Source organism: Planococcus citri, chromosome 1 (genome assembly GCF_950023065.1).
Source record: "Planococcus citri chromosome 1, ihPlaCitr1.1, whole genome shotgun sequence".
Taxonomy (NCBI): domain Eukaryota; kingdom Metazoa; phylum Arthropoda; class Insecta; order Hemiptera; family Pseudococcidae; genus Planococcus; species Planococcus citri.
The window spans coordinates 38,796,833-38,810,115 of record NC_088677.1 but is presented as its reverse complement, the minus strand read 5'-3'; the positions used below and the strand labels follow the sequence as shown (position 1 = coordinate 38,810,115).

The window sequence follows — 13,283 nt, the reverse complement described above, 5'->3', positions numbered from 1 at the left end:
AGAGTGTAAAAAAAGTTGTTTGTCAGATTAAGTGTAAAAGAATCTGGTGGGTAAATAACAAAAGTTTGGAATTTTGATCTTGGGGGCACCTCTTCATCTCTCTTCTTTAAACTGTAGGTATTAGGTAAGTACGTCTTTAAATTTGTGAATAAAAATCAAAACCATGTTTATTATTGCGTACCTACTTTGAACAAATTTTTATCCTTTTTTTTTGTACTCAGAACAGAATTTCTGTTGAAATGGACTTCATGCTCGATTCATATGCTCAAATTATAAAAGAACTATACCCAGCTCAAAACACTATTTTCGGAAATTTGGAAATTCGCCAAGTTGTTTAGAATCTCTTTGAATACCTATATGTACCTACTCGGTACTCGTATTGGACACTTTTTCATGTTTGAGAAATAGGTACCTACATAAGTATACATAGCTCCTTCAATTTTGAAGTTGAACTAAAATTTGAAAGACTATTTTTGTGATAATTTCAAAGTTCTGCAACTGCTGACGTTTCAGAAATCTGTCCCTTAAATTTTCAAGGTCAACAAACCAATTTACACTTAAACAGTTTGAATTGCCGTACCATGAGGTGAATTATGCGACACTTCTTACAAGACCCCGATATAATAAAATCAATCTTTTTTTTCTTTTTTTTTTCTTTCTAAACTTTCGAAATTTGAAATCAAAAGACAAAGACAAATTGAAGAGGACTTCAAGATTCATATTTTTAAATCTTATTTCATAACTTATGTTCGATACTCTAAATGTTTCCTTGAGGAAAAAATTAATTCGCTTTCAATGAAATGCCTACCTATTGCTTATTTAAACCGTTAAAAAATTGATTTTCAAGTTGAAGGGAAAGAAAACTTGAAAAAAATTGTGTACCTAATAACGTATCTAAAAGTTAATTGGGTGATTTTGTTTAATTCATAATTATTTTTCAACCAATTATATATGTAATAATCATATGCATAGGTGGATGGGTAGGTTGATATAGAGATATTATCTTTATAAAATTGTGATCCTTACCTTTTGTTTCAGTTTTTAATTTCCATGTTTTCGTGACTCCGCAATAGCTTATAGGTCTAAATGTAGATAACATTTTTAAAATTAATGTTCACACACTTGAACACAGGTACACGGGTACATTACCTACAACTGATTTCATACCTTTTTTTTGCTCCCTAAAATATATGTAGTTAAAAGTTTTATCTTGAGCTTGACATTTCGTTTCGAATATGAATGTCAAATCACTGTGAGATTGTTTCTTGTAGATTGTATTTTGAATTAAACTTACTCACAGTTCATTTACCTTGCTAAATTTCTTTACATTCTAAAGTCGTTCTGTTTCACAGAATAAGCTGTTTGATTTAGATAGGTACCTATCTAAACACTGCAGTGTAAGTGTACTATGCATAGGTACCCGAAAAACTCTTTTGTATGTATCCATCAGATATTTAAGCAGCGCGCTGGTATTAGCACTCATATTATCAAAAGGTGTAAATTTACTCAAAAGGGGCTTAAGTATTACCTAGTCATTATGTGGTTTTAGTATCTATTTACTTTATTGAAATAATGAAACGTTCACTGTGTGATTCATTGAAGAAAAAAAATGAAGAAGTATTTTGAAGAGCGAAGATGTGTTTTGTATGGCTACCAAGATAGAAAGTACATTTTCATGTTTGGTGAATTTTAATTAAACTAATAGAGGTTATAATTTTCTACGAAAAGTAGGTGGGAATAAATTTAAAAAATACATTTCCATAACTCCATTTTCAGTACATCTGAATTCAGCGTTCTGCCTACTATGTACTTGATTGGGTTTTCTCCAGGAAAATTATTTTTTATCCATAAGATATAAATATTCACCACTCATGTGTAAAAAGGAATTTTTAAATAAACGTTGGTTTAAAATATGAATTTAGGGTTTTGTTGATCAAATTGTGTAGTATATAGATTTAAATAGGTACCAATATAGGTAGGTACATATTAGGTACCCCATAAGATCTATTGAGTAAGGTATTTTTGAAAATTGAAATTTGTTCCTGCTTTTAGCTTGAGACTTCATTTACCAGTACTTATAGCTGTATCCTAATTTGATTGTTTTTTAAATTCATTAACAGGTCGTCAACACGACGGGGACATCAGACATCACGATGAATCTGGATGGTAGAATAATTACAAGAAAAAATTCAAAGCCGGTAAGCACCTACTTATGTACAGTAAAACTTATTATTAGTGGTTCACATGCAAACATTTTCATATGAGATATGAATTAGTACGAAATGGATTTAAAAAATTCCCCAAGTACCTTCAATTCATTTTATTGAAGTCAAATATTCCTCTTCCCTCCCTTTTCCTCAGTTCACCATTCAAAAGCCGTCCGTATAACATTTATACATCATTCCTGGTTTGTAAAATTTTGGTTTATTGTTTACTCGTATTTAACTTCACAAATTTTAAAAAAGCTTGTAGTTAAATGAAATTTTCCACCATAGTATTTAGTTAATCCCTTAACATAAATTAATGTCTGACGCGATATTTTAATTAGGTCGTTTTCAATACGTTTGGTTGTTTACAGACATTTTTCGTGTACATACATTACATATATCACATAGCAGGTGAACCATCATGTAGTTTTAATGTTTAATTGGGAAGGGTATCGTTGTTAGAAGGAGTAACCGTATTGATTGTAAGGTAAATAATTACCACCTATAGGTAGACGCTCTCATTACAGTACTTTTTCTCGTTATCGCTGAATCTAATGACTCTCTCTTAAATTTTTGAATTTTTTTTTGAACTGATGACACCGTATGGGTGATTTGCAGATTTTTTTTTTAAATGGAATTTTACTTTAATGTAAATACGAACCTACTTACTTTAGTAGGCACCTATTTTTAATTGGATAATTTTAAAAATCAATACAGCTGTATAGATATTCAATTACTTTATGGACAAAAATAGCCTCAAAGTAGATCTGAATGTTAAAATACATTTTTCACGCATAAGTACATATTTTCGCCTTTTCCACCGTTTTTATTTTACAACCCAGGCACAATTGACATTCCAACTCCCTGATACCAACAAAACTCAAAGCTGTTCTTTCAAGTGCGTATTTTGTTCTTGAAAATCAAAATTTACTCACACTTTCAATAGGATAGAATATTTAAAGATTTCTTATTTATGTAATACCAGAAAATCTGAACGCTGGCAGTAGATAAGCTCCAGAAGTGACTTGAAACTGATAGCAAACGATCCGAGAAATCAATAGGTAGTAGAGCTTTATTAATTAGGTAAATGGGTTATGCCGCTGTTTCGTTCCATGTACTTATTATGGAAAAAGTTTCCAACTCTTATTTTGTTCTTTGAACAAATTATAAAATGATTTCTTTTTCGTTCAAATTAAAAATAACAGAACAGTGATGCTACCAAAATAGGTACCTAGACCTACCTATAGTACATACATAAGAAGGTGTCTAGACAATTTTTCTATCTGAATCAGGCTGAAGTTCTTATCAACAGTTTCGGTGTAAAAGATAAGAGGATTATTTAGAAAACATGCATATTAATAAATTTGTACGTACTACCTAACCTACATATAGTTTTACTCTTGAATTATCTACAATCCGCCCAAATGTTCCAAAAACAACTGAATCCTGGGGAATTACGGATTTTCTGAACATTTCTTGCAGAAATTTTCTTAATGTGATTTTAACAACGCTATAATTTAGTTTTCGCTAGTGAAATATGGTGGTTGCGGTCTTGGGGAATTTTTTTTATACGAGTAGACCTCTAATGTCCAGACGAGTTTTAAGCTAAAACCATGTATAAATATCTGATCACCGTTACTTCTCCACGTTTTTGTCATTAAAATCATTATTTTCTAAACCGGCGCTTCTATGTCAAGATAATTATCTATAGACAGAAGCACCCAAAGCACCGGGTTTGTGTGAAATTTTTCATTTCTCAAAAAATCAGACGCACTTGATTTTTATTTTTTCAATGCTCAAGTTTGGACCTTTTATGAAGATTCTCTGCAGTTTTTCATCTGCCAGAAACCCCACTTTTCATATTAAAGTGATGTAACGGAGACAATGAAAATCAAATTGGCTTAGGTATACAAATGGGTGCTAAAATTTCATATAGGTACATTTTTTCTCAAGTACGCCTCGAATGGTTCTCTTAACGAAAGCTTACCATAATTTTTCAATTATTCAAACTGAAGGTCATGCCTAAAATGATGATTTTACCATGTAGGGCTTGTCTTTTTATACAAACGTTAGATACACTGTTCGTCATACGTATGTATTTGTTACACGTTTTTTGATCATTTTGTCATTTCATTAATTATAAAACAGCCTGTTACTTTTTATTTATTTATATTTTATTCGAATATCGACCCATTTATATGAAAGCAAAAGTCAAAAATAGGGTAAATACGTCCATCAATAATTGATGGAGCGAAAAAATTCATACACCGTTGCGTTCGTACTCGTATGTGAAGTTCAAGAATACATCACAGCTGATAATGATGTCATTTTGCGTAAATTCAACCATTTAAAAATTGAAATTTTAATGGATTTTTATCGTCATCGAGTCGCGCGATTATAAAAAAAAATACAATGAAATGCCTAACGGATTAAATTCATACATGCTAAACGATGAATCAGTCGCAGTCTCGCAGACCTACCTACGTGAAAGAAATTTTGTATATTTGCTTGTTTGTGAAAAAATTATAACATAGGTAGGTTTCTAAACCGGTAGGCTTATGAATTTGACAAGCACGTAATTAAAACGTTTTCGTTCAATGTCTAACCATATTGATCAGGTTTAATCGAATCTAATTGCCGTTTTATAATTCTAGATAGGTAAAAGGTACCTACTATACCTTCCAATGAATGTAAATTTCTTTAAAAAGCACGTTGCAAAATTAACGTTGTGGTTAGTGCTGTAGATGTCACATTGATTTGGGTCTAATTCCCCGAAGTACTGATATCCCAAATACATTATGCTCAGGTAACGTTGTTTTTCAAACTGATAAATTAAGTTCGTGTTATCTTATTTTGAAAAATTCACCATCGATGGCTAATAAGGTTACCTGTTATTCTATCGTTTCAATAGGTACCTAGACCGACCTAGTACCTACGTTACGTATATAAATTGAAGGCATCTTCGAACCTGTCCGTCTACGTCTTTAGATACTTTTAGACCTATTTTATATCTATGTATCTTATTTACGATTAGAAAACGTCTGGAAAATTTTTAATACCTAGCAACAAATTTCACGTCAACATGAAGCAAGAATGTTTACAAAGTATCGTTTTAAAATTTAATCTACGTCTTTGTCTTTGTCTGCAATTGCCCGTGCATACGAGATTTAATGTTAGGTATAGGTAAGTACAGGTAGGTAAGATACCTATATCAAATTTTTACGTAAACCGATAAATTAAACGATTTGGAGATAGAGTGCTGGAGTTTTCGGATTCAGATTTTTACAAAATTCTAATGATTGATTACTTTATCGGTAAGAATGATTACGTTATTATACATACGATTAAATTTTCATAAATCAACTTGAAACGACGTACAATTCATTCACTGCATGATTGAATAATGGCTGCAAATTTTACATATAAAGTAGTGTTAGAAGCCTTTATCTACCTATCCAATAGAACGAATAAGTTCTGCAGTTAGTTATGTAAATATGAGCGAATGATTTTATCGTTATTCGTAAAATTTACCTATTTACCTACTCGCACTCGATATGAATACAACAATGAAATATATGTATTCGATTTTTCCTATTTACTCGGAGTTCTTTCAAAAATCCAAATACATAATACCCGTACCTACCTACCATGATTCGAATGTTTGGAAATTTTCCACAAAATTATCTGAATAATTTTATTTTTATTTTAAACACTGATTATGGCATTTTTTTTTATTCAAAGAGAATAAGCAGGCTCATACTTAATGTTTGATGGGTTTAATGAAAAAATCAAACACTAGCTGCAGTGTTTTTCAAAATCAGATTATTCACTTTATTTTTCATTTGTTCTATTCGAATGAGAATAATTTACCAACCATCCTATGAATACATCCTACATTTCTTTTTATTAAAGGTCTTACTTACTTTACTGATGAAATATCCGTAAAAATCTCGTGTTTATTTCCATCTCTAGATTATAACAATAGATTCCACTCCCAAATAATACTAGGTAGTCTTATAGTCAAAATTACTTTCAAGAAATTCCTCTACAATTTGAAATTTACATTGTGCATTTCATCGAATTGCCCTATATTAAAGCACTCGAGGGAAATGGAGATTTCGTCTCCATTCACAATTTTTATATGTATGAGTATGACATACTATATTATACTCGTACAATAAGCGTCGGTACCTATAACTTCTGTATTATGCAGTTGGGTATACCTACGTAACTTGTACTTTGTTTGAAATCATACCAACAGATTTTTATCAGTTTTCAACGGTCTATTTTATAGTCCATAATATTTATATTTCTTTCAAAAGTGTTTACTAACGATAAAAATAGGTAATTATATTTTGCCAACTTATTCCGACTTTTGGCTTTTTTGTTGCGCCTCTCAAAAATGTAAACAATAATAAATCATTTTGACACACTCTAATAACATTCACCTCGTGTGAATGTATTCAAAGTTAATTTTGTAAAAACCGAAGGTACTTAATTCCCATTGTTTAAAAGTTTTTGGTTATAGCGCGTAATTCAATTTTTCCCTCTTTCAGATGAAAAAGCTGTGTTGAAAAAGTACTTTTTGCCATCAACTTAAGAAGTGAATTAATTAGCTTGGAAATATAAAAATGATAATTATTGATGCTATTACATTTTGTGTAAAATGACACGAATGAAAGTCTGAATTTACTTTTGTGGGGTATTATTACTTGGGCTGCCATTTAAAGACTGTTGAAACTTGAATTCGCATCAAGTTTTTCGAGTCTCTGCATAGGTATATCTTGATTGTTTTAAAATGACCCGGTGCAAAATTTATTTTATAAAGTTTGAAAAATTGTTGTTTAATTGCTTACGTAGGTATGAATATGTAGGTATACAAATGTGTAGGTGCTCGTACATAGATGCACACCAAATGAAATTCGAGTAGGTATTGCCTTCGTGTAGATTTCATTTGCTGTAAGATTACAACGTTTATTATTTATTAAAAACTTGAAATTAAAATTCTTTCTTATTTATTTCCAAGTGTCTACGCTTATAGCTGTATACTTTCCAACTCGAATGATAAATCTCAAAATTCATTTTCGTTACGAAATAAACTCGCTGCTGCGTCGAATTATAAATGTTTTAACATAATTTAATCATTTAATACAATAATATCGTGTCTTTCTAAAGTTTCAATATCCTGTTGTAATTTGAGCATTAAATTTTCCAGGTACATTTTTCTGTTGCGTTTTGACAACGTGTCTGTCACAATTGGTAATGAAAGAAATTGTTTCTCCGCTTCTTTTAAATTGGCTTTTAAACCCTGAAAAAAAGAAGGTATTTTAAACACTTAAACCAATAGGAATCAAATGACAGTATAAAGGCATTCATTCAATCATAATCTTTTTATGATTTTGATTTTAAGAAGAGAAGTAGAATAAAAGAGGTTTCAAAAATACGAGTACTAACTTTCATACCGAAGAAATGACTTTTCCAAAAAATGAATAGGTAGGTAGAGGTACATGTGTAGGTACTTCGAAAAAACTTAAAATACGAGTATAAATACCTGAATAAAATAACGAAAGTAACACAAAAATATGAAACGAAATACCCAAATTAAAAATAAAAATCTTTCAATGTAAGTAACTTACTGAATGGTTTTGCTTTTCCGCCTGAATTTATTTTTTGTTTAATTTTGATTGAGTATTTAGTACTTATTGGAAATGATTTTTTTTACTTACCTACTGGTGTGAATTAACGCAACATTTGCACAAAGCGCCAAGAACAACTAAACACGTAAATGTACATGTAAAATTCTACATACAGAAGCTTATCTGTGCGTTTGCTATGGTTGGTCGTCTTTGACTTTGTTTTTCGGAAAATCAGAGGAAGGATTTGATAAAAAGTTGCGGCGAGACCGCAAAAAACCGATTGAAAAATTTTGGATCCCTGACTTGAACTACCCATCACTTTCTTACCGGAGTTTTAAATTTTAAATTTACACACTGAAAATCAAAAGGAAAGCTTTCTTTTAAAAAATGTTTTGGCGATGATAATTAATCATTTATACACATACCATTACCTACCCACTCGGAAATAAGAAAATCGTAGGGCTTTGCATGACTTACAAAAATAATACAATTTTGGATGTATTCAAAAGTTGCGTAAAATTACCTTAAAAAGTGAAAAAAATTTTAAAATAGCGTTCTCACTTTTGTAGGGATATAATATGATCAATCATCATCAATCACCAATCACCAAAAAAATTATTTTTTGAAAAAACTTTTTTTTGTTTTCAATGTTTTAATAATTTTGAAATTTGAAACCATTACCTAGAGAAAAGGATGGAAAATAGTTCCAATGGTTCGTTCTTCATTTGTGCAGTGTGCGCCAATTAGATTTGTTTGCGCACATTTCTTTGAAAAGTTGAAATGGTCGAGGCTGTGGACGTCGTGTTGACTTTATATATGTAGGCTACATAATATTATGGTTACCTAATAGGTACGAGTAAAAAAGAGTGTGTGAAAAATTAAAACCATGTAGATCGTTTTGTTTTTCGTTTGTGGTTTCAGCGCGGCAGGGGATTGCGCATTCCTTGAATCGACCTCCATTGGTCTGATTCAAAGTTCAGAAGAAATTAAATTCTAATGAAATTAGACAGAGGTCAATCAATTTGATGAGATGCATACTTATTTGCACAATGCGCTCATGGGCTGAAAACACAATTGCGATCTCCGATTGTGGTTTTCGTTTTTCTCAGTCTCTTAGTGACCTCTTATCTTACAGTTTCAGGTATTATATCAACGTAACATACCTAGCAAGTTTCTATGTAGGCTAGATGTACCTCTACCTATAATCTATACACAGTACCTTATAGTTAATCCTTTGAAAATGCGCAATCACGATCTTGCAGATTGAAAATATACGGCCCTTTTATATGTAACGTCGAATATGGGGGAAATTTAGTGAGCATAACTCGAAACACAATAAAGTATAGGTAAACGTTTTCGCTTATGTATAACCGTCATTTCACGTAAACATAAAGCCGTTGAACAGCAATCAAATTAACGTTTACTCACGTCCAATACAGCGTCTTTTTCTTCATCTTCCACGTATCGCATTGAAGGTTCAGGTACTTTATTGGCGTCCTGTTCTACTTTCTTCATTTTTTCTATCAAGTACCGATTCCTTCTAATATAACGTGGTGTTTTGCCGTATTCCTGTAATTGTATCGATTTCGTTAACATTGTAATGTGAAAATACAACTTTTAAAAGCTCGTTTCTGTAAACTTTCGACATTTAAAGAATTAATACCTAGTCATTATGTCATGTCGTTTACTCGAATGCGTTTAATGAACTTACGATCAACTTGATACAGCTTCGTTGGAGGTTTAGGCCTAGGTTGCTTTTTTACTTCGAAAAATTTTTAAAAATTCCTGTCAAGTGTGGCAGCGTTCTGAGTTTTATTTATAATTTATGCCGATATAGATAGAATATTTGAGACTTTGAGCAACACTTGATGTTAGAAAGGCAAAGAGAGCAAAACCCTTTATAGGAGCTCGGCCTCTCTGTAATTATAAAAACTACATTCTGGTGTTCTGTCATTTTTTTCAAGTATGTACTATTTTAACAAATTTGTGGTGAATGCGAGGTTTTTAAAATTAACACTAAAATTATGCTAAATATCCTTATGTACTTTTCTTGTTCACAATTTTTTCCAATATGACTCGCTGTTCAAGCAAAAGCCGTGTTTTCCGGTAAAAAATAAAATGGACTTTCGAGAAGGGAGGGATGTAAAAAAGGCTAATCAGTTGAATTGAATTTATCGGCCATGATACGCAACTACATATACTCAACATTTTCACTTTGCGGTCAAATTTTTACGTAGTAACATTTTTTGAAATTTTTTCGCTGGAATCCATCATTCATCATACTTATTTTGAAAAAAAATTTAGAAACCACTCATTTTAATAATTCTATAAGTACAATACTATTAAAAGGAAGTCATTTGTTCAGATTATGTTTAGTAATAGGTACTTATCTTATTTAGGTTTAGATGATTAGATTATGTAAATGTATCGTACACAAAGTCTTACAATTTTTTTTAAAAAAATGAATGAATTGTCAAGTAGACTGAGCCACACTCACCACTCTGCACCTTTAATTTTTTATTTTTTTTGCGAACTTGAAAATGTTTCTGTCAAACCTACCCACGGTTTTCATAATGAGGATAAAAAGAGTGCAGGAATATACATTCAACATTAAAATTTTTTACTTTGTATAAGTGATTTTTCATGTAATCATTTACAACATTTCAGCCCCTTATAGTTTCTTACAGTTGAATACATGCCCGTTTCTACAAAAAAAAAAAAAAAAATAAACTGTTGCTTACGTGTTTGATAGGCATGTTGATTTTTACATAATCCGAAATTGCTTATTCGCTTTTTACATTTTACAATAGGTACCTATTATTCGAAAACTGAGGAATTCGATTGAATTGGGTACCTACACTATTATAGTATGTTGAATTGTTGATGCTATTATGTACCCAGATTCTTATTAAATGAAAAGAGCAATGTCTGGATCACTCATTTCGGAATATGAATGTAGTAATAAGCAGTAACCACGCACGTTTAATGAACTAAATAACATTATTTGATTAAACAAGCTTGTGTTGGTTGGTAGTGACACCTATTTGAAGTTACGCCCTTTTGAATTAAAATTTCACTGCATACGTCTCGTAAAACATACGTAGCTCTACCTACTTATCTAAATTTGTACAAGGGAAAAAAAGTACGTACTTACATTTAAACATTATGAAATGCAGTAGCCCTATAGGTACATCAGGTGAAAATAAATTCTGCCATGTTTTGAAGCAAATTTGACAGATACCTTTTTGAATACGTATCTCAGCTCCAATCCTGCTTGAACAGAATCTTGACAGTGACCATTATTTGAATCTTGCATTATGTGCCGTTTTTCTTTGAATGTTATATTTTTTACGAATTCAATATTGCTCTTGACGTGATTTTTTTCGTTTTTACTTTGATAGGAATATTTTTCAATCAAAGCTCTTGTTTTTGGCGTGGGTGATTTTCGTTCTGATAGGAGACAACGTTTATTATTATCTGTAATCAAAGGTGTAAAAATAGCAATAATCGTGTGTTTGGGTTCAAATTTTGCTTCTAAATTGTAGTTATATTTAGGTAGGGTGTAATAAGTGAGTCATCCACGGGGGTGATGCATGTTGACGTACTACACGTAGGCTAAACGTACCAATCTTGTATGAAAAAATGTCATGGTAAATGTATGTATACCTAGTAGGTCTAGGTAGGTAGAGGTACGTCAGTGCACTGCACGTATTCATTGGTCCGAATCGGTGCTTTCATCGCATTTGTAACAAGATACAAATAGGTAGATATGTTTTGTTTGTGTTTGTTTCCAGGAATATTTATTCCAAAATTGTTGAAATTGGGATTTTGAAAAAAAGTAACCCACTCACGAGCAATTCTGCTCACTAAAACTTGCCACTATTAAAGCATCTAACAAATCTGTCACATCGGGTATAAATCCTTCAGAAATGGCATTACAATTTTGAAACAATGTTTGCATTGTTAAATCCTTTAATTTCGCCATATTCTGTATTAATGGATAAAGTTTGATGACAGAATAACTGCACAAACATGTTATGAACAAGAATGAAAATGCTTTAATCGAAGTCCTCAACCCATAAAATGTTTTCGTATGCAGGTATCTAATTTCAAGCTTTGAAGAAAATTTGTTCCTCTTGAGTATAGTTATCTTACCTGTTTACCAGCCGTGATCGAAAAATATTTTTTTAATTTAACGAACACTGCCCCCTTTTTTTAAATTTATTATTTTCAGAGTTTATCTTGTAATTAGTAGGGAAAAAATAAGTAGGTGGCAGGTACTCTACCGTTTTCAGCCATGATAAAATGAAAAATTGAACTGAGAAATGACCGAATTCCTAGTATGATTTGTAGGTAGGTAGGTCTAAGTATAAACCTATTTATTATAAAATACGTAAGGACATTTAAATCACGAACAATACGTCTTCAGTCTTAGCCTTTACTCATAAATTCACCTACCTGCAGTTTGTTTTTGTTGATTTGAGCGCCTTGGTGTTCTGCCACATGGATTCGTTTCATTTTTTCTAGAGACTGGTGCCTGAATATTTTTACTGGTATCTGTACAATTCATTATTTAAAGATTAACCTTCATCCATGAACGAAAATGATTGAAATCGTAATAATCTGTTTAGCATTTGTACGAGTAGATTATTTAGCCTACATGTTTCTATAACAACGCGTCAACAGCAACATTACTTTACTTCGTTACTTGTATTTCGAATATTAGCGAAGGGATGGAATTTACTGGTTAGCTGAAAACCGTAAATAAAATCAACAGAGGGTTACATTTTGAATAATAATTAATATCTACTTCCCTTTGGAACTGTATAGTAGGTAACTATGCTACTTACTAGCTAAATGACAATGACATTTATACCACATACATTTACCTAAGTTGCTTTTAGAATGTATTTATGTATATCACTTTGAAATAAATAAACAAGCTAAACAGGGATGTATGGGAGGTATATTTCACCTAATTACCTACCAGTTTTCTTGCTCGAGTACTACTTTTCTTTACAAAATCAGAATAAATCAAGTTTGTCGTTTAAAATAAATATAAAATTTATTTCAATTTTCGTCACTCTTCTATAATTTATGAATTGTCGTTGCTCGTCACTACGTCGGAGTTTTGTATCGAAAAGGAAACTTCTATAAATTTATTATGCTACAAGATTGAATTCCTGATCAAAATTATAATCTTACCGACGATATTTTTCCGTTTTCACAAACATAGCTGAAACTTTGTACGTTTCTAGAAAAGCCATAACTAGTTAAGGTATATAGCCTAAAGGTACACGAAAAAGATGGTCTTTCGTAGAACTGAAGGTAAATAACCTTGGCTTTAACACCAGCTATGAAAGAGATACCTACCTATTAGCTTAAATGCCGCCTTTCTTCGATTCACAAATCATTGAAGTCATTCGAATTCAAACTTAAT

General features: G+C 31.4%; 2 protein-coding genes across 3 annotated transcripts in view; one reads left to right on the top strand and one right to left on the bottom strand.

Annotated features, from left to right (window-relative positions):
• LOC135831834 (metabotropic glutamate receptor 3-like) overlaps positions 1-13,283 on the top strand; it is a 111,573-nt gene that overhangs the window by 39,094 nt on the left and 59,196 nt on the right. For both annotated transcript variants that reach the window (XM_065344630.1, XM_065344629.1), the window contains exon 2: positions 2,121-2,198. The gene's annotated coding sequence lies outside the window, so the exon portion shown is untranslated. The remainder of the gene's footprint in view (positions 1-2,120; positions 2,199-13,283) is intronic.
• On the bottom strand, positions 7,206-13,239 carry LOC135831832 (enkurin). Its single transcript, XM_065344627.1, has 4 exons — positions 12,302-13,239; positions 11,085-11,320; positions 9,272-9,412; positions 7,206-7,515 (listed from the first exon to the last, which is right to left on the bottom strand). Exons 1-4 carry the CDS (start codon positions 12,411-12,413, stop codon positions 7,345-7,347), a joined length of 660 nt encoding a protein of 219 aa, XP_065200699.1. The 5' UTR covers positions 12,414-13,239; the 3' UTR covers positions 7,206-7,344.

Coding starts and splice junctions, on each gene's coding strand:
- LOC135831832 (XM_065344627.1), bottom strand. CDS start 12,413: ATGAATTGTACAGATACCAGTAAAAATATTCAGGCACCAGTCTCTAGA. Junction 11,321..12,301: donor TCAACAAAAACAAACTGCAG/GTAGGTGAATTT, acceptor CTTTGATTACAG/ATAATAATAAACGTTGTCTC. Junction 9,413..11,084: donor TGAGATACGTATTCAAAAAG/GTATCTGTCAAA, acceptor ATACAATTACAG/GAATACGGCAAAACACCACG.